At 42.1% G+C, this 22,573-nt stretch overlaps 1 protein-coding gene across 1 annotated transcript; it reads right to left on the minus strand.

The window, feature by feature from the left end:
* Positions 1-1,977: 1,977 nt before the first annotated feature.
* On the minus strand, positions 1,978-21,645 carry LOC110537459 (diacylglycerol O-acyltransferase 2). The gene is made up of 8 exons (XM_021623520.3): positions 21,198-21,645; positions 17,747-17,878; positions 15,901-16,008; positions 11,903-11,973; positions 6,872-7,076; positions 6,287-6,461; positions 4,071-4,270; positions 1,978-3,631 (listed from the first exon to the last, which is right to left on the minus strand). Exons 1-8 carry the CDS (start codon positions 21,235-21,237, stop codon positions 3,477-3,479), a joined length of 1,086 nt encoding a protein of 361 aa, XP_021479195.2. The 5' UTR covers positions 21,238-21,645; the 3' UTR covers positions 1,978-3,476.
* Positions 21,646-22,573: the final 928 nt, after the last annotated feature.

The raw sequence follows: 22,573 nt of genomic DNA on the forward strand, positions 1-22,573 counted from the left end.
GGACAGCAACCCTAATATCAGAGCACTCATATAGGTCAGAGAGTGCACTAATTTGAATGGGTGTCCACACACTTTTGTGTATATATAGTGTATATAAACATGCGTGCAGCACACATAGCCTAGTTTCAGTGGAAAATCATCTGCAGGCAGCAAGAGCATGCAGCTCTCAACTGGTTGTCTCATGGAGCAGCTCACAAAATAATGGCATCGATAGCTGGTAGGTAGGAAAGATGTTTCAGCTTATATCTGTAGATTTTAAAAAGTAGTCACACTCAAAACCATGAAGAGGAATAACCCAGGGTGGCTGAGATGCAAAAATAATATAATTAATTAAATCCATGCTCAAAATAATACAAAAAGTGAATTTGCAAGGTGCTAATAAAAAGAAACAGGACATATGGTATGTTTCGGACTTATGCCTTCATCAGCGCTGTACAAACATATTAAGAACACATACAGTACCAGTCAAAAGTTTGGACACACCTACTCATTCCAAAGTTTTTCTCTACAATGTAGAAATGTAGTAAAGACATCCAAACAATGAAATAACACATATGGAATCATGTAGTAACCAAAAAAGTGTTCAACAAATCAAAATATATTTTTGATTTTAGATTCTTCCAAGTATCCACCCTTTGCCTTGATAACAGCTTTGCACACTCTTGGCATTCTCTCAACCAGTTTCACCTGGAATGCTTTTCCAACAGTTTTGAAGGAGTTCCCACATATGCTGAGCACTTGTTTGCTGCTTTTCCTTCACTCTGCTGTCCAACTCATCCCAAATCATCTCAATAGGGTTGAGGTTGGGTGATTGTGGAGGCCAGGTCATCTGATGCAGCACTCCATCACTCTCCAACACTCTTTTGGTTAATACATGATTCCATATGTGTTATTTAATCGTTTCAATGTCTTCACTATTCTTCTACAATGTAGAAAATAGTAAAAATAAAGAACAACTCTGGAATGAGTAGGTGTGTCCAAACCTTTGACATGTACTGTGCTTAAAACACCTTCTGTGTGTAACAGGCGCAAGCTGTGCAAGCAGATAGTTAATTAGAGACTAGAAAATAGGGAGTCAATGCATATTAACAAGGAATATATAGAATAGTTTCAAAAATTGACCATCCATATGTCACATAGAATTGGGAATATACAACAGTTTGGGGATGGGGAGGGACTCCTAGTGTGAATAGACAGCACTACAAGAAACATACAAGGTCCTCCTCATTAAGCCCTTGGGGGTGTAGAGTTTTTAAGTAGGAGACCATTAACATATCTACCAGTAAATGATAACTAAGGCAACAATGGGTATGCAAAACAGATATTGAAAATGTTTGGTCCGAAGTGTTGGTTAGTAGGCTATTTGCGATGCGGAATTTAGTAATCATACACTGTTTTCATAAATATTTAATGACTTTCCCAAAAAACCTTCCCAATTAAATGTTGACTGCAATTTAGGCCTAACTGACAAAGGTATAATACTGATTTATATTAATGGGGAGGGCATTTGTATTGCTCAATTGAATTAAAATGCAACTACACCCTCCAAAAATATATTTTTTCAGTTTTTCCCAGATCTCAAACATGGTCTTCTGATGTGGTTTAAGGATTGTTGTGAACTTAGAAGTTTTTTTTTTTGTGGTTTTGAGAATGACATCTAAAAAAGGATTTTTCACACAGGGCACCTTTCCTTCACACAGGCCCCACTTCTCCAGGCACCACTACAACATATTTATATTTCTGTTCAGTGTGTTTGTACTAATGTATTCATGCAACAGTCCTTAGGACCTCTTTGTTTCAATTGTCCTTATGTCTTTAGACAAGAACAGCACTAATGATGTTCTGTATTATGTCATGTTTTATGTTTTGTGTGGACCCCAGGAAGAGTAGCTGCTGCTTCAGGGGATCCTAATAAAATACAAAACACTGAAAAGATGCAATGTTGTGTCTATGATGTGATGACAGGAAGAACACATGTTTACGAAGGCATGTTAAGTTTTATTCTAAAAACAAAAAGTTTCATTTAAGTAGACAGATTTTGCTCAAGCTATTCATTCACAACTTCAATGCCTTGGCTGCTGTTTATTGCACATGAGTTAAGAGAGAGATGTTTATTGCCCTTTACAAGAAGTTAATGTTGAAGCTAGAAGAATTTGCATTTCAAATGACACTTCTATTTAGCACTCATCACCAACCTCAACATTTCACCACATTGCAAATTAATTGTAGTCTTTTCATCTTGCATAATATACAAACAGTTCTGCACCTAAGATAATTGGCAGGATGATGGCATATCAAGTCTCAGTAATTTCGCTAACACTTCTTGGAAATTACCATGGGAGTTTGACTTTTAACTCTAATCCAAATGTGTGATAGAAAAACCCTTATACTGTACATTTACCATTTTACTCAATTGAGTAGAACCCCACAATAAGTGTATTTTCATGACATTCATCACTGATCTGCCCTCTGTGTGGAGGAAGAATTGTTTTTACATCAAAATCATCAACAACTACAGTACATAGGGCATCAAGGCACTAAACACTCTGCAGCCCAGTCAATAAAAATGTGACATTGAAAAATTCCTAAGGCACATTTTAGTGCAATACCTCAGAGGGTTGTAACAAATTACAAAAAGTGCATCAATATATAAATTTATGGAAGAAAAAAAAATTGTTCCATTGGACAAGGGAGGACAGGTTTTTTCTTATTTACATAATACAATAGTTAGTAGCATCCTATAAACACATGTACACAATCTAAATCCATTAGAATTACTTCCTTCCAGTTTCAATTAAGTATGCGTGTGCTGGGAGGGGACACCCATCAGTTCTTTGGCTCAATTACCACACTATATTAACTTCTGAGTGAGGCCATACCATTACAATTGCATTGTTTGTGCATTTAGCAAAAAATAAATAAAGGCCTCAAAACATCTGATATTGAACTTTTTTTAGGGCCTAATATATGGGACAACTACATGGATACATGAGGGAAACAAACATGGTGCTTGTGTGTGTGTGTGTGTGTGTATATGTATATATAGCCTTCTAGTGCCACCTAGTGGGAGTTCCACTGCACATGAAAGCAAGTGATCGTATCTTATCAAACTATACTCCCTCATCTCTTCTGTCATGGAACATATCTAGAAATGTGGCATACGCTGAAGAGACTCCATTCGGAGACATTTAAGATAGTCAACTTTGCTATTGGCAAGGACTAGGTCAGGCGGAATAGTAAAGCAACCTAAAACATTAAAACCTGCCATTTTCACCCTGAGTGGAGTAGGGACGTGAGCCTTGTATACTGGACGAGGATGAGAGCGCGGGTGGGTTTATTACACACCCACAACTTTATGTATATCGATTGAATTCCAGAGACAATCAATCAGATCCATGCACGTGAATGGGGTGTCGAGGCTGAACAAACAGCTGCCACAGTTCTGAGGTTCCGAGGGGGTCCCGCTCACTCTTTTCTCATTGGATGTGCAGGATGTCACTCTCTTTCAATCCGAAGCGGGTCTTATACTTGTCAAAGAGGCTCCTGAGGGACTTGATGTACATGGCATGGTACAGTTCCACCATATCCCGAGTAGGCTCCTCAACCTTTGGTACTGTGATCGGTTCACCCACTAAGAGAAGGGGGTAAAAATCAATATCCGCAAAAATCAACTGACATTTAACTTTTTGGTTTGACAAACTGCAACATTTAACATGAACATGGCCTTGATGCAGGGGAGAGAAAATGTTGACTGTGTGGATGGTTCTGTTAACACAGAGGAGCAAGAGTTGACCTTGAACTGCTTGGTAGTAACCATAACCCCGACCTAGCATTGTAATTACTGAAGATTTTTACAGATGGACAATAATCTACAGATCCTGGCTGACAGAACAATTTGAGTTGAGCATATATTTTGATAGATAAGATCAATAAGATAGATGGCTAAAGGGAGGATGGCTCATAATAATGGCAGGAACAGAGAGAATAGCATCAAATACATGGACTGGATCACTACCAGAAACTAAATGCCTGTGAGATACTTTCAGTGGGGTCTTGGAGAGGGTTCTCACCGATGGTGGTGATGGGTTTATTGTAAGGCACCATTCCCCAGGAGTCAGAGAAGAGGCCACAGCCATGGAACAGACAGGGAGCAAACCCCAGAATCTTCTGCAGCCGCTTCTGAGCTAGCCGACACCAGGTTCCCTCCTCAAAGATCACCTGCTTGTACACATTGTTCTCCCCAAAGGAGTAGACCGGCACCAGGTCAGACCTGACAGAGAGCAAGGGTTTACATTAGTCTTCAGAAGTTACTCATAGGGCATAATGGATATCATCTGATCTCTGAATGATAAGCTGACTTGTTTTGAAGCTTCCCTGCTCTAATTATTTCATCATCTGTCATGAAAACACATTATGAGGAATTTAGAAAAGGAACCTTTGGGAAGCATTTAGCCAGGGTAACATAGGCCTACATGCCACTTGTCTTAGGAGGTCCTAAAAATATGAGCCAGTGACCCAGATACGTACTGTACATGCCAGGGGAAATTAGCAATCATGCATGTTATCGAAGGTTGTCATGAATGAGGGTCTACTCTACATAACATTTTATACAACCTTTAAGACACTGAACCAGCATATCTACAATCCACCATCAGACAATATTTATCACTGAAGTAGGCTTGTTTGGATAAGTTGAGCAAGTCAAAATGGCAGCCTAATGGCCCTGGAGTAGAGTGGGATTCCCAGTTAGTCTGATCTGGTCTATGCCAGCTCACTCAGTGTGCTGAAACAGTGTTCTCAGGAGTCAATCTGATGGAGTCTATCCTTTGGCCTTGACCCGGGTGTGTGTACTCTATGCCAGGAGGAGCTCTGAGCAATTGAGGACCAATTACCACACGAGTAAGTGTGTGCCAATCAGGGTTGTGGTCAATTCCAATTTAAAATTCCAATTAAATTCACCCATGAAGTGAAGAATTTACATTGAATTCAATATAATTTCAACAATGTTGAAATTAGACCGTTTTGACTTTGAATTCAATTAGAATTCAATATTTGTACATTTTGCAGTTAATAAACTTAGTATCACAAATTGACTGCAATTTAAATAATTTCAATATAGCTAGGTTGTCTGAACAATGACATGATCAGCCTGAAAGCCTGAGGAAATTGGAATTTTCAGGGATAATATTGCATTAGGTCAATTCCAAGGATTCAAATTCTAACATTGAAATTGAGAGGAAATTAATGTCTGAATTCAAAGATTGACCTGGAATTTTAATTAAATAGAATTTATAATATAATTTTTAGACTTAACCCAACCCTGGTGCCGAATAAACCTATTGTTGAGCCAATTCTCTCGATTCAATCCAATTGGTCATAATGACACCCATGTCTGTGCTGCCCGATGAGATGTCTTCCATAAAAACAAACACCATGTAGTCAGATCAATTGATGTGTAACAGAGGTACACTTTATACAAATAAGTATGCGGACACCCCTTCAAATGAGTTGATTTGGCGATTTGGCAATTTCAGCATCAACCTTCCAGCATTGGCTGGAGTGGTGTAAAGAGCACCACCATTGGACTCTGAAGCAGTGGAAACAGGTTCTCTGGAGTGAATCACCACACTTTACCATTCTGGCAGTCCGACAGACGAATCTGGGTTCGGCGGATACCAGGAGAACGCTACCTGCCCCAATGCATAGCACCAACTGTAAAGTTTGGTGGAAGAGGAATAATGGTCAGTGGCTGTTTTTTTTTGTTGTTTTTTTTATGGTTCGGACTAGTTAGTTCCAGTGAGGGGAAATCTTAAAGCTACAGCATACAATGACATTCTAAACGATTCAATGCTTCCAACTTTGTGGTAACAGTTTGGGGAAGGCCCATTCCTGTTTCAGCAAGACAATATCCCCGTGACCAAAGTGAGGTTCATACAGAAATGGTTTGTCGAGATCGGTATGGAAGAACTTGACTGGCCTGCAAAGAGCCCTGACCTCAACCCCATCGAACACCTTTAGGATGAATTGGAACACCGACTTCCCAGGCCTAATCGCCCAACCTCACTCATGCTCTGAATGGAAGAAAGTCCATGCAGCAATGTTCCAACATCTATTGGAAAGCCTTCCCAGAAGAGTGGTGGCTGTTAAAGCAACAAAGGGGGGGACCCACTCCATATTAATGGCCATGATTTTGAAATGAGATGTTCAACGAGCAGGTGACTACATACTATTGCTCATGTAGTGTATATGTGTGTAGCCAGGATTTGTGTTTGCGCTCTACTCTCACCCTTGCTGGAGGGCCAGCCTCACAAATCCCTTGCGGTTATTCAGGGTGACAGAATTCATGCCTGGAGCACAGTCCAGAGATTCTGCTGCTCCCCCGACAACGATGACCACTGCGTTGCCAGTTCCATTCTGAGAGAGGAGGTAGTCGATGGAGTTACGGTTCACTGGGCAGATACCTAACGCATGGGAGAGAATGGGGTTAGGCTCAGCAATCAAACATGGGCCCAAAGACCAAACCATAAAGTCTGTTTTCAGTAGACATTATTTAAGAGAAAAAGCATACTGGTTGAGCACAGACACACATATTATTGCTGTAAATTTGACATTGCACTGCAATACTACTCTAAATGACCAAATTAAGATACCCTGCACTGTTAGCTTTTGACAGAAGCAGCTCCCTACAATAGCGAGCTCAGCAAATACAGGTTGGTAGACAGAGGCTGGCTGTTTCGTCCTGGCTGCGTAATAGGTCAAAGCTCAAGAGTTCTGCCAAATTACAGTCTGTAGCTAAAGGGCTGTTATCAGCAGTTTAAAGAGAGAAGAGGCAGCCTCTTCAGAGGGACAAAACTCCCAGAAACCATCTCACCCCCAGACATGAGATAGTCTCTAAGGACTGGCATCCGGAAGTTTCCAGCCAGGGTGGCAAGAGAAGGCTTGATGCCCGGGAACTTCTTGGAGAATCCAGTGGCCTCAGTCCCGAAGTTACAGAAGGCTCCGAAAGAGAAGATCCCGTGGGGGTGGTACCCAAAGATGTAGTTTCGGCTGGGCGGCAAGTTATGTGTCTTGATGAGCTGGAAAAAAAGTTGACAAAAAGAGACATGATTAGACTGTACTATCACACCAGTCTCAGAGGAGAGGAGGTTTAGAGGATGTGTTAAGACTATTTTCCTGAAAATGGAACAGCTTATCATTTTAGCCCTGATATGATGCATCTTTTGCGCTCAAGTAATAAAATAGTTTACAGGCAAATAAGGCAATAACATGTGATGTGCAGGTAAACATCCCAGACACACGTTTCCACTAAATAAAATACAATTCTTACATCAGCTGATATCTCAAAGTGCTGTACAGAAAGCCAGCCTAAAATCACAAACAGCAAGCAATGCAGGAGTAGAAGCCAGTTCCATTCTGAGAGAGGAGGTAGTCGATGGAGTTACGGTTCACAGGGCAGATAGTGTGAACAGTAGTTCCATTACAGAGATGCAATACTTCTGCCCTGCTAGAGCGGCCCTGGTCAACTGTAAATGCTGTTATTGTAAATTGGAAAGGTCTAAATCAAGCAGATGTTAATTGGAGTGTAGCGAACTGCTTGTGCTTCTAGTTCCGACAGTGCAGTAATATCTAACAATTCCACAACGACTACCTAAATCCCACAAATTTAAAGGGATGGAATAAGAACATGTTTTTTTATTTCACCTTTATTTAACCAGGTAGGCTACCGTAGTTGAGAACAAGTTCTAATTTGCAACTGCTACCTGGCCAAGATAAAGCAAAGCAGTGTGACACATACAACACAGAGTTACACATGGGATAAACAAAACATAGTCAATAATACAGTAGAACAAAAGGTTCTACAGTGAGTGCAAATGACGTAAGATAAGGGAGTTAAGGTAATAAAATAGGCCATGGTGGCGAAGTAATTACATTATAGCAATTAAACACTGAAATGGTAGATGTGCAGAAGATGAATGTGCAAGTAGAGTGGGGCAAAAAAGTATTTAGTCAGCCACCAATTGTACAAGTTCTCCCACTTAAAAAGATGAGGCCTGTAATTTTCATCATAGGTACACTTCAACTATGACAGACAAAATGAGCAAAAATAAAATATAATCCAGAAAGCCACATTGTAGGATTTTTAATGAATTTGCAAATCATGGTGGAAAATAAGTATTTGGTCACCTACAAACAAGCAAGATTTCTGGCTCTCACAGACCTGTAACTTCTTCTTTAAGAGGCTCCTCCGTCCTGTCACTCGTTACCTGTATTAATGGCACCTGTTTTAACTTATCAGTATAAAAGACACCTGTCCACAAACTCAAACAGTCACACTCCAAACTCCACTATGGCCAAGACCAAAGAGCTGTCAAAGGACACCAGAAACAAAATTGTAGACCTGCACCAGGCTGGGAAGACTGAATCTGCAATAGGTAAGCAGCTTGGTTTGAAGAAATCAATTGTGGGAGCAATTATTAGGAAATGGAAGACATACAAGACCACTGATAATCTCCCTCGATCTGGGGCTCCACGCAAGATCTCACCCCGTGGGGTCAAAATGATCACAAGTACGGTGAGCAAAAATACCAGAACCACACGAGGGACCTAGTGAATGACCTGCAGAGAGCTGGGACCAAAGTAACAAACGCCTACCATCAGTAACACACTACGCCGCCAGACGTGTCCCCCTACTTAAGCCAGTACATGTCCAGGCCCGTCTGAAGTTTGCTAGAGAGCATTTGGATGATCCAGAAGAAGATGGGGAGAATGTCATATGGTCAGATGAAACAAATATTTTTCTGCAAAGGGACCAAGACGACTGATCCGTGTAAAGGAAAGAATGAATGGGGCCATGTATCGTGAGATTGAGTGAAAACATCCTTCCATCAGCAAGGGCATTGAAGATGAAACGTGGCTGGGTCTTTCAGCATGACAATGATCCCAAACACACCACCCGGGCAACGAAGGAGTGGCTTCGTAAGAAGCGTTTCAAGGTCCTGGAGTGGCCTAGCCAATCTCCAGATCTCAACCCCATAGAAAATCTTTGGAGGGAGATGAAAGTCCATGTTGCCCAGCAACAGTCCCAGAACTTGCACAATTGGTGGCTGACTAAATACTTTTTTGCCCCACTGTATGGTTTCCAGTTTACATAAGGAACTTCACTGGACTCTGAGGGCCGTCGTGATATCTGCTTGGGGTGGGATATACACGGCAGTGACAATAACCGACAAGAATTCTCTTGGAGCGACAATGGCTCAGCCACAAAGTGGTAGGCCACACAAGCTCACAGAATAGGACCGCAGAGTGCTGAAGCGTGTAAAAAGTGTCTGTCTTCGATTGCAACACTCTACTGAGTTCCAAACGGCCTCTGGAAGCAACGTCAGCACAAGAACTGTTTGCCGGGAGCTTCATGAAATTAAATGGGTTTCCATGGCCGAGCAGCCACACACAAGCCTAAGCTCACCGTGCGCAATGCCAAGCGTCGGCTGGCTGGGTGTAAAGCTTGCCGCCATCGGACCCTGGACTAGTGGAAACGCCTTCCCTGGAGGGATGAAATCACACTTCACCATCTGACAGTCCGACGGACGAATCTGGATTTGGTGAATGCCAGAAGAAAGCGACCTGCCCCATTGCATAGTGTCAACGGTAAAGTTTGGTGGAGGAGGAATAACGGTCTGGGGCTGTTTCATGGTTTTGGCAAGTCCCCTTAATTCCAGTGAAGGGAAATCTTAATGCTACAGCATATGATGACATTCTAGATGATTCTGTGCTTCCAGAATGCCCAATGCAAAGAGAGGTCCATACAGAAATGCTTTGTCAAGATCCGTGTGGAAGAACTTGACTGGCCTGCACAGAGCCTTTACCTCAACCCCATCGACCTCCTTTGGGATGAATTGAAATGCAGACAGCGAGCCAAGCCTAATCGACCAACATTAGTGCCCGACCTCACTAATGCTCGAGGCTGAATGGAAGCAAGTCCCTGAAGCAATGTTTCAACTTCTGGTGGAAGGCTTCCCAGAAGAGTGGAGGCTGTTATTGCAGCAGAAGGGGGGCCTTCTCCATATTAATGCCCATGATTTTGCAATGAGATGCTCGATGAGCAGGTGTCCACATAATTTGTCATGTAGTGTACCTTTGATAAGCAGCTAGAAAGCTCCAATGCCAATTTTAAGTCTTTCTAAACTAATATCTGACGAACTCGGAAATATGAAGTTATTTCAGAATGAAAGTTAACTGGCTAGCTAACAATGTCACAAAGCATGATGCGCTAGCCAGTTAACTTTCAACTTTTCAGCACTCAATCTTTTGTGAGCGGACTGCTCGTTCTAAATAGTATAATCTAATCTGTTTTAAAAAACAGTGGCAGCATGTGTAGCAGTGGTTATTCAGTTTGTGCATTTATGCTGTTGCTCAAATCGGATAAATGTTTTTGTTTTTTTTTATAATTAAAAACTAGTTTGAAAACTTGATTATATTTGTGTCATGCTGCTTTGTTGACAACTCCAACCACCTTGTGCCCCAGTTATTCAACCAATAACCGGCCACCGCTGTATTTGATAACATACATGCAGTAAGTGGAAGAGAGAAGGAGCCCTTGCTGGCACTGCAAGATGTAAGCCACCGTCCCTGCATGCACTGACACCAGCCAGGCCTGACTACCAGCTGACATCCAACTGCATTAGTTGCACAAGCTAAGACAAGTTAAGCAACCATTCATCTGAAGCAGGATGTTGACATGAAGTTTCTAATGTGTCTCAAGCCCTACCAATACCTGTCTTTGAGTCAGAAAACCCTACAATTGAAGCCCCTTAACTCCACATCACAAAACATCATCCTGATTACCAACCCAAAAAATGACAATACTGTAAGTCTCAAATCGATGCAGAGACATGTTATCAAACACAGCCATCTTATTCAGTTTGCGTCAGAGCTACTTGATGCAAATAAGTAATCAAGACACTCCGACAGAAACAGTCAGTGCTCAGTCCAAGCTCCAGAGGTAACACACACTTGAATCCCCCCTGGCTGTTAACTGTCAATAATTGAGTCATTATGGTTAAGACTACCTTTATTCTTAAATTGGTGACCATATCTGGCTTCGCTTTAAGAGCCTTTGACTATACTTTCTATGTATGAGTGAAAAAGGTTGTATGGTAAAACATTTATTGTAGGGTTAATGTTTCTAAAATGCTCCATTTTAAAACACTTAAATAGCTGAACGGAAGGACAATTAAACATAGCAGATGTAATTTGAATGCCGTTGGTTCATTGATATTCATGAGGAGTGTGAAAGCATACAAACAACTCAGCTTGGTCAGGAGGGCAGTGCGAGAAAGCACAAGAGGAACTTGCCAAAAAATCTGAAGGCAAAAAAATGCTTGCTGTTAGGATACCAAGAGAACTTGTCTCCCAACAATCTCCAGGTGCGGAGGAGCGCAATACACATTTTTTTTAAATAAAAAAAACTCAGCGATGAGCTGTTGCCTATCAGGCGGGGCAAAGCCTATCCTTTCAACTGACACGTCAACTCCTTATTGCATCATCAGGGAACAGGTTATCGTCAAGCTTGTGCTACATCACACAATATTCAATAAAAACTATTGATGCTCTTCAACTTTGTATCTGACCAGAAAAAGCACATTTTAGCATCTGTACAGGCAGGCATATCTATGTTGTATTCCATCACAAATTTCCAGTTTGATAGCAAACCTAATTATCTGGCCTTATGACACCGCATACACACTGACAAGTGAAAACCATCCCACTTTTATTTGTTTATACATCCTCCAATATAAGAGGTCAAGATGCTACATAGCACTGAATGGCCCATTCCCAAATTACACACACACGTAAATTCACACACTATACCTTTAAAATGTTAGGCCTATTCTTTTCCACTCACCCTGATGGGAAAGTAATCTCTGAAGTAAGTCCACACAGTCCAGTTCCTCACCCAAGAGGACCTCCTGCCACCTGAGAAAACCGAGGTAAAGGATAGATCTCCAGTCAGAATAATAAATCATGTAACCCACATAATGATTCATGTAAATAAACAGTAACATAGTGCCAATTAACTCAATTTCCCAGCACAGCTCCTTATGGTCACAGACACAAACCACTGCTTCTGAAATTACATCAGTTTCACACACACACTACCAGTCAAACGTTTGGACACACCTACACATTCAAGTGTTTTTCTTTAGATTTACACATTGTAGAATAATAAAGACATTAAAACTGTGAAATAGACATATGGAATCATGTAGTAACCATAAAAGTACAAAACAAATCAAAATATGTTTGAAGAATACATGTAGCCATCCTTTGCCTTGATGACAGCCTTGCACACTTGGCATTCTCTCAACCAGCTTCATGGAGGTAGTCACCTGGAATGAATTTCAATTAACAGGTGTGCCTTGTTAAAAGTTAGTTTGTGGAATTTCTTTCCTTCTTAATGCGTTTAAGCCAATCAGTTCTGTAGTGACAAGATAACCCTATTTGGTAAAAGACCAAGTCCATATTAATGGCAAGAAGAGCTAAAATAAGCAAAGAGAAATGACAGTCCATCATTACTTTAAGACAGTCAATACAGAACATTTCAAGAACTTTGAAAGTGTCTTCAAGTTCAGTCACAAAAACCATCAAGCGCTATGATGAAACTGGCTCTCATGAGGACCGCCACAGGAAAGAAAGACCCAGAGTTACCTCTGCTGCAGATGATATGTTAATTAGAAAAACTGCACATTCAGATTGCAGCCCAAATAAATGCTTCACAGAGTTCAAGTAACAGACGTATCTCAGCATCAACTGTTCAGAGGAGACTGCATGAATCAGGCCTTCATTGTTGACTTGCTGCAAAGAAACCACTACTAAGGAACACCAATAAGAGACTTGCTTGGTCCAAGAAACACAACCAATGGACATTAGACCGGTGGAAATCTGTAATTTGGTCTGATGGATTTTTGGTTCCAACTGCCGTGTCTTTGTGAGACGCAGTTGAGCGGATGTTTTCCGCATGTGTGGTTCCCACCGTGAAGCATGGCGGAGGAGGTGCGATGGTGTGGGGGCGCTTTGCTGGTGACACAGTCAGCGATTTATTTAGAAGTCAAGGCACACTTAAGCACAATAGCTACCACAGCATTTTGCAGCGATACGCCATCCCATCTAGTTTGTGCTTAGTATGAGAGTGATGGAGTGCTGCATCAGACAACCTTGCCGCCGCAATCACCCAACCTCAACCCAATTGAGATAGTTAGGGATGAGTTGGACCACAGAGTGAAGGAAAAGCAGCCAACAAGTGCTCAGCATATGTGGGAACTTCTTCAAGACTGTTGGAAAAGCATTTCAGGTGAAGCTGGTTGAGAGAATGCCAAGAGTGTGCAAACTGTCATAAAGCCAAAGTGTAGCTACTTTGAAGAATCTCAAATATTATTTAGATTTGTTTAACACTTTTTGTTTACTACATTTCATAGTATTGATGTCTTCACTATTATTCTACAATGTAGAAAATAGTGAAATTAAAGAAAAACCCTTGAATGAGTAGGTGTGTCACACACACACGTTCAAAAGTTTGGGGTAACAAATGTCCTTGTTTTTGAAAGAAAAGCTTATTTTATGTCCATTTAAAATAACATCAAATTGATCAGAAATACAGTGTAGACATTGTTAATGTTGCAAATGACTATTGTTGCTGGAAACTGCTGATTATTTGTGGAATATCTACATAGTCGTACAAAAATAAAAGAATCTTACGTTTCCAGCTGCAATAGTCATTTACAACAATAACAATGTCAACACTGTATTTCTGATCAATTTGATGCGATATTAAAATTTAAAAAATAGCTTTTCTTTCAAAAACAAGGACGTTTCTAAGTCACCCAAAACCTTTGAATGGTAGTGTATGTATATAAACTTAGCAAAATAATTATTTGTAAAAATCCAAATAACTTCACAGATCTTCATTGTAAAGGGTTTAAACACGGCTTCCCATGCTTGTTCAATGAACCATAAACAATTCATGAACATGCACCTGTGGAACGTTAAGACACTAACAGCTTACAGACAGTAGGCAATTAAGGTCACAGTTAAGAAACATTAGGACACTAAAGAGGCCTTTCTACTGACTCTGAAAAAAATAAAATAAAGAAAGATGCCCAGGGTCCCTGCTCATCTGCGTGAACTTGCCTTATGCATGCTGCAAGGAGGCATGAGGACTGCACGTGGCCAGGGCAATAAAATTGCAATGTCCGTACTGTGAGACTCCTAAGACAGCGCTACAGGGAGACAGGATGGACAGCTGATCGTCCTCGCAGTAACGTGTAACAAACACCTGCACAGGATCGGTACAGCCGAACATCACACCACGGGACAGGATGGCAACAGCTGCCCGAATTAAAACAGGAACGCGCAATTCCTCCATCAGTGTTCAGACTGTCCGCAATAGGCTGAGAGAGGCTAGACTGAGGGCTGGGGCGGTGTGTCACAGCTTCATCGGACTGAGCTTGTTGTCATTGCAGTCAATCTCAACGCTGTGCGTTACAGGGAAGACATCTGCCTCCCTCATTTGGTACCCTTCCTGCAGGCTCATCCTGAAATGACCCTCCACAAATTTCTTGTTAACAAACTATAGCTTTGGCAAGTCGGTTAGTACTTTGTACATGACAAGTAATTTTTCCAACAATTGTTCACAGATATTATTTCACTGTATCACAATTCCAGTGGGTCAGAAGTCTACATACACTAAGTTGACTGTGCCTTTAAACAGCTTGAAAAATTGCAGAAAATTATGTCATGCTTTATAAGCTTCTGATAGGCTAATTGACATCATTTGAGTCAATTGGAGGTGTGCCCGTGGATGTATTTCAAGGCCTACCTTCAAACTCAGTGCCTATTTGCTTAACATCATGGGAAAAATCAAAAGAAAGAGACATTGGTCAAGGAGGTGACAACCATCTCTGCAGAACTCCACCAATCAGGCCTTCATGCTAGAGTGGCCAGAAGGCCAGACAGCCACTCTGTAAAAGAAACATGACAGTCCGCTTGGAGTTTGCCAAAAGGCACCTGAAGACTGAGACCATGAGAAACAAGATTCTCTGTTCTGATGAAACCAAGGTTGAACTCTTTGGCCTGAATGCCAAGCGTTCCGTCTGGAGGAAACCTGGCTACACCGTAGGGATGGTGCATGGTGGTGGCAGCATCATGCGGTGGGGATGTTTTTCAGCGGCAGGGACTGGGAGACTAGTCAGGATTCAGATAAAAAGGTAAACTGAGCAAAGTACAGAGATCCTTGATGAAAACCTGCTCCAGAGCAAGTTTCTGAATGTCCTTGAGTGGCCCAGCCAGAGCCCGGACTTGAACATCTCTGGAGGGACCTGAAAATAGCTGTGTAGCAACGCTCCACCTCGAACCTGACAGCTTTAGAGGATCTGCATAGAAGAAACTTCAAAATACAGGTGCGCCAAGCTTGTAGCATCATACCCAAAAAGACTTGAGGCTGTAATTGCTGCCAAAGGTGCTTCAACAAAGCACTGAGTAAAGAGTCTGAATACTTATTTAAATGTGATATTTCCGGTTCTTATTTGTAATAAATTAGCAAACATTTCTAAACATGTTTTTGCTTCGTCATTATGGGGTATCGTGTGTAGATTGAGGGGTAAAAAAAACAATGCAATACATTTTATAATAAGGCTGTAACCTAACAAAATGTGGAAAAAGTCAAGGGGTCTGAATACTTTGAAGGCACTGTATAGAAGGGCACAATTTAACCACAATAGGGCAACGGCAGCCATTAAGTTAAGCAAGGAGCCGAAAGGTTGCCAGTTCAAATCCCTGGGCTGACGGGGGAAAACCCTCTCAACCTGACCAGTATTAAGAGCCGGTTTGAGTGACCGTGGTACTTGCCTTGTTTGGGGGTGTTCCAGTCGAAGATTAGCCAGGTAGTGTACATGGCAGCGATCACCCAGAGGTCTGTGCAAAACATGTAGATTAACAGCACAGTGCAGCTGATGCCTATGTGGTCAGATAGGAGAGAGAGCAGAGGAACAGCTATTCAGCACCTGCACTGTACCACACTTCACTAAATATTTATTTTTCAAATGCAACATTCTCCTTATCCCTTATTTCCACACAAACACCATAAATGTATACTGCAATCTGAAATTCTGGGACATACAAACTAACAGAAACATCTCTACGGCCCACCAATGAATCATTTAATTCTCAGAAAATCTCTTGTAATAAGAGAGCAAGCTTACAGGCTTGATGTCCTTGTTGGAGACTTACAGTATGAAACCACAGGGCCACTATATCCTTCAGTAACTACAATATTGAACAAAAATATAAAAACGCAACAAATTAAGATTTTACGAGTTAGTTCATTTAAGGAAATCAGTCAATTGAAATAAATTCATTTGGCCCTAATCTATGGATTTCACATGAATGGGAATACAGATATGCATCTGTTGGTCGCAGATACATGCCCCTGCCTTTTTAAGGTATCAGAAAACCAGTCAGTAACTGGTATGACCACCACTCGCCTCATGCAACGCAACAGATCTTCTTCACATAGGTTTGATCAGGCTATTGATTGTGGCCTGTGGAATGTTGTCCCACTCCTCTTCAATGGCTGTGCAAAGTTGCTGGATATTAGCAGGAACTGGAACACACTGTCGTACACAGATTCAGAGCATCTCAAACATGCTCAACGGGTGACATGTCAGGCCAAGGAAGAATTGTGACATTTTCAGCTTCCAAGAATTGTGTACAGATCCTTGCGACCGTGCACTATCATGCTGAAACATAAGGTGTTGGTGGTAGATGAATGGCACAACAATAGGCCTCAGGATCTCATCAAGGTATCTCTGCGCATTCAAATTGCCATCGATAAAATGCAACTGTGTTCATTGTCAATAGCTTATGTCTGCCCATACCATAACCCCACCATGGGACACTGTTCACAACATTGACATTAGCAAATCACTTGCCCACACGACACAGTCTGCCATCTGCCCAGTTGAACTGGGATTTATCCGTAAAGAGCACACTTCTCCAGCATGCCAGTGGCCATCAAAGGTGAGCATTTGCCTCCTGAACTGCAGACAGGTCAAGACCCCGGTAAGTACGACGAGCACGCAGATCAGCTTCCCTGAGACGGTTTCTGACAGTTTGTGCAGAAATTCTTTGGTTGTGCAAACCCACAGTTTAATCAGCTATCCGGGTGGCTGGTCTCAGATATTCCTGCAGGTGAAGTAGCCGGATGTGGAGGTCCTGGGCTGGTGTGGTTACACGTGGTCTGCGGTTGTGAGGCCAGTTGGACTTACTGCCAAATTCTCTAAACAACATTGGAGGCGGCTTATGGATAGAATTGAACATTCAATTATCTGGCAACAGCTATGTTGGACATTCCTGCAGTCAGCATGCCAATTGCACACGCCCTCAAAACTTGGGTCATCTGTGGCATTATGTTGTGACAAAACTGCACATTTTAGAGTGGCCTTTTATTGTCCCCAGCACAAGGTGCACCTGTGTAATGATCATGCTGTTTAATCAGCTTCTTGATATGCTACACCTGTTAGGTGGATGTGCACAACATTTGTGCACAACATTTGAGAGAAAAAAGCTTTGTGCGTCTGGAACATTTCAATCTTTTATTTCAGCTCATAAAACATGGGACCAACACTTGACATGTAGTGTTTATATTTTTGTTTAGTGAAGTTAGAGCCACACAGAGATCCAGTCACATACTCACCCATGGCGAGGAAGGAGATGACCCACTGAAGAACTGCGATGACCTGAAGATGTTTCTCCATCTTGGATCGAAGGGCAGGCCATGGAGAGGAGGGCAGGTCCTGCAGGGACGAGAGGATGCTATAACCTGTGCCTAGAGAAGATAGACAGGGTCATAAATGAGTCACTGTACAGTACATCCACATCAATCGATTAAGTCAGTTGCAGTCAGTGAGAAGACTAGAATATGAAAATAATAAACTGTCAATCTTTTTCCCAGGTTCTCGAAGTCTGACAAATACACACAAACAAGGGACATTAGATTAGACACTAGAGAGAAAATTAACAAAATGTTCATCCCTCACAAAGCGTCGTGATCAAACAGACCACAAGCAATAAACATCACAGATCACGTCAAATTCCTCATGCCACTGCAATTGCTATAGAGACAGAGCCACTTACCACCATGGTCTGATCACTACTCATAAAGAGCAGAGCCACAGTCCTGACAGCTACATGTACACGGAGTGTACGAAATATTAAGTACACCTTCCTAATAGAGTTGCACCGCCCCTTTTGCCCTCAGAACAGCCTCAATTAGTCGGGCCATGGACTCTACGAGGTGTCGAAGGCATTCAACAGGGATACTAGCCCATGTTGACGCCAATGCTTCCCACAGTTGTGTCAAGTTGGCTGGATATCCTTTGGGTGGTGGACTATTCTTGATACACAGGGGAAGCTGTTGAGTGTAATATCCAGCCGTTTTTGACACACTCAAACCAGTGCGTGCACCTGGCAAAACTTGTATCTTGCCCATTCGCTCTCTGAATGGCACACACCCATGTCTCAATTGTCTCAAGGCTTAAAAATGCTTCTTTAACCTGTCTCTTGCCCTTCATTATGACTTTACACCCCATTGTGGATTGAGAGTTACCTGTCTAAGATGGCAAGACCTCTCCCCATAATAAAGCACTGCTCGGCCTTCTTAACAACAACAAGGCAGGTCCTACAGGCCCTAGTTTTGTTGCACCTGGACTACTTCTCAGTCGTGTGGTCAGGTGCCACAAAGAGGGACTTGGGAAAATTACAACTGGCCCAGAGTTCTGGGCAGCATGACTGCCCCTTAAAATGTACACGCAGAACTAAAATTAATAATATGCATGTCAATCACTCATGGCTTAAAGTAGAAGAGAGATTGACATCATCACTACTTGTTTTTGTAAGAATGTTGAATGCGCCCAGCTGTCTGTTTAAACTACTAACACACAGCTCGGACACCCATGCAAACCCTGTAAGACATGCTACCGGAGGTCTCTTCAAGTCCAGAACAGACTATGGGAGGTGCACAGTACTGCATAGAGCCATGGCTACATGGAAAATTATTCCACATCAAGTAACTCACGCAAGCAGTAAAATCGGATTTAAAAAGCAGATAAAAATACACCATATGGAACAGCAAGGACTGTGAAGAGTTACACACACAGGTATAAACACACATGTACACCTGGATTGTGTGGTGTAGTAGAGTAGTTGCCAGAGGGCACACACTTAACGCAAAATATTGTATAATACCCTCAGTGTACATTTCAGTTCAAAAACTATTAGTCTTAGAAAGGTAAGATCGGGCCTCTAGGGCACTGCATCGCAGTGCCACCAGAGACTCCAGGTTCGCGCCCAGGCTCTGTCGCAGCCGGGAGGTCCATGGGGCGACGCACAATTGGCCTAGCGTCGTCCGGGTTAGGGAGGGTTTGGCCGGTAGGGATATCCTTGTCTCATCGCGCACTAGCGACTCCTGTGGCAAACCGGGCACAGTGCACGCTAACCAGGTCGACGGGTGCACGGTGTGTCCTCCGACACATTGGTGCAGCTGGCTTCCAGGTTGGATACGCGCTGTGTTAAGCAGTGCGGCTTGGTTGTGTTGTGTTGTGTTTCGGAGGACGCATGGCTTTTGACCTTCGTCTCTCCCGAGCCCGTACAGGAGTTGCAGCGATTAGACAAGATAGTAACTACTAACAACTGAACTGTGGGATTCAGATACACGTGTCAGAAACAATGTGACTACTACGAAGCCTGATGCAGCAAACCAAACAAAACTTTGTCTTATAGGAATGACATACATATAAAGTGAAATCTGAAGTCTATCTATCCATTGACGTAAATATATGTCTGATTCCCAGCTCATCCACAAGACAGCAGTAGAAGGCCATCATGTCTCTTGGCTACTTGGGTCTGGTTTGGGTAGTGAGTCACTGTGCCAAAATAGCTGAATTGATTTTTAAGCCTTTAAATGACCTTTGAAGTTCCAGAGTTTTTAAAATGTATTTTAAATAAGATAGACAGGTGAAGAAACTTGAAAATGACTAGCTGTCCTCCGGCTACACCATGGTGCTACCCTACAGTGCCATTGAGGCTACTGTAGACCTTCATAGCAACAGTGTGTTTAATAAATAACTATAATAAACATATTATAAAATTATCTAAAAATAATAATTTTAATGTCTCACTATTTTTTATGAAATTCACTGAGGATAGTCCTCCACTGACGTATATAGAAGTAGTGACAGACCAGAACAAGAGCGAGCCACTGAGAGGACACTGCTTATTCTACTCAAGCTCATAGTGCCTCATCAGCAGATCTTTCCCATGCCACGGGACAACACAACCACATAAACCAATTTTAATGGACTAAATAACACTGTGTCGTGCTGTCAAACAACACTGTCCGTTCTGCGCTCTGGCCCACACTTGCATAATTAAGTCAATAATGCTAAGGGTTTCGAAATCAGGGCTACTGGGCAGTATCAGCCTCAGGGGGTCAAAGACTTGATGTAGACTAGGGATACTACACAGTGAATCAGTCACTGACCCCACATCTTGCCCCTTACTGGGCAGCATTCAGCACAACGTTGTGGAAAGTTGCTGATATAACTATATTATGTTGAACAAACTTGAGCCTCTCTGGCATGTAAAATAAATAAACTTGTAAGCCCTATTCATGATATGTACTGTATATCTTCAACGTTCACATTTGCCTACTGAACTAGGCCCTGGTGTACACTTTTTCACTTCTCTTCCTTCACAGATCAGACCCCTAAAAATATACAAGCAACAGGTATGAAAACTACTGTGCCCAAATACACTTTTCACAACACACCAATGTGTTGGCTTATCTGATGTCTTTCAGAACAAATGGCTTACATGACAATGACGTATTGCATCCACAACAAACAGCATCCCAACAAACTTCTGATTATGTTTTGGGCTGCCATAGTTCTGTCATATTTTTATGTTTTGCAAGCTGCTTCTTCATCTCACGAAAACGGATTACACGCCAACACAGGATTTGGAATATAGTGGAGATGATCCAATTATAAAATGACTCCCGATTATCAAATTACTGCCGCTTGGTAGGATGACTGAAGTCTGTGTGCAATTTGTTTGCAGTGCATTTTGAATGAGGGTGCATATCTTACCTTTTAGAGCACCGGAGTAGGCAGCAAGTATGGTCTTCATAACTGTGGCTCCGGGAATAAACAGATTACAAGACTTGGAAATACTTGCTGCTTTAAAGTTTGTAAACTCTACAGCTCCTCTATCATGACTGCTTTCCACTGTACTGAATTGAAGCGCCGAGCGCGCATTTAACCGGTATGGGAGGAGCCAGTCACAGTCAGTATGGGAGGGGGTGGGAGGTGTATTTTTATTTACAAACCGATGCGCTCCTGGAAAATAACCTAAGTGGATGCGATTTTGGCACAGTCTAACTAACACTTGGGCCTGAAGGAGGCAGGCACGGTTAACACTGAACGGGCACTGTCACTGTCTCACGGTGTGTATTTACTGGACAGTCACGTGATGTCGGCAGTGATCAACGGTTGTGCTTTGACCATTTCCATCACATCTGACAGCCCGCCCCGCGATGAAATTCTTATAGATGTTTTACTTTTAGCACCACCCTTACAAAAAAAGATTGCCGTTTTTAAACTGTAGTAATAGTGCAGTAACTGCAGTCGTCTGTGTTATTTTGGACGCAGTAATTGCATAATAACTACAGTGTACGTTATACAGCACTCTAACTCCAGTTACACTGCAAAATTACTGCAGTAAATAAACTGTTATTTTGGACGCAGTATTTGCAGCATACTGCAGTTATACTACACTCTAGTGTACTGCGGTTATACTACACTCTGACTGCAATCTTTTTTCGTACGGGCATTAAAAGCTGAACATGTCAAACATGCTTAACAGGTCACTATGGTTAGCCAATGCCTAGTTGTTTAGGCTACTTTACGAGACAGGATTATAGAGATGGCCACGCAAGACACTTTTAGCCTATCTGGTAGAATAATTGACATGAGCAGTCAAGCTGAGGAAACAAGGGTAAATGTCTCCAATCACTTGAACATATTTTTGTTAGGACATGAGATGCATGTTGGTAAAGAGACAGCCTTCACTGCTCTTGAGTATGGTTTTATATTTTTTTCTCAGAGTGTGACTTTATGGTATTAAGAAGGTACTGTCAACATGTTCAGAAACAAATCAAGGAATCCATCAAGCTGTTGTTCAATTTGATTTGAGCCATGGCATAGAAATGTCCCCCTGGCTTTTCGGTTGGTCAGTGTGCAGATGGGCAACTGTCAACAGTATATTGTGCAAGGCCCTGGTCAGTTCAGTGCCCTCCCCTGGGTGTTTCAGCTTCTGGCAGAGACTCCAGAAGCACTGCCTTTCAACCACTACCTCGTTGCCAAGCCTGGCAAACACACAGAACACATAGAAAGAACACATAGAACGGAAACCACTCGACAAGATTTGACACTGCCCACTGTGGACACATACTAAGCCATCTTAG

This window comes from Oncorhynchus mykiss, chromosome 12 (assembly GCF_057628025.1).
Source record: "Oncorhynchus mykiss isolate SJ-2025 chromosome 12, ASM5762802v1, whole genome shotgun sequence".
NCBI classification, from domain to species: Eukaryota; Metazoa; Chordata; class Actinopteri; order Salmoniformes; family Salmonidae; genus Oncorhynchus; species Oncorhynchus mykiss.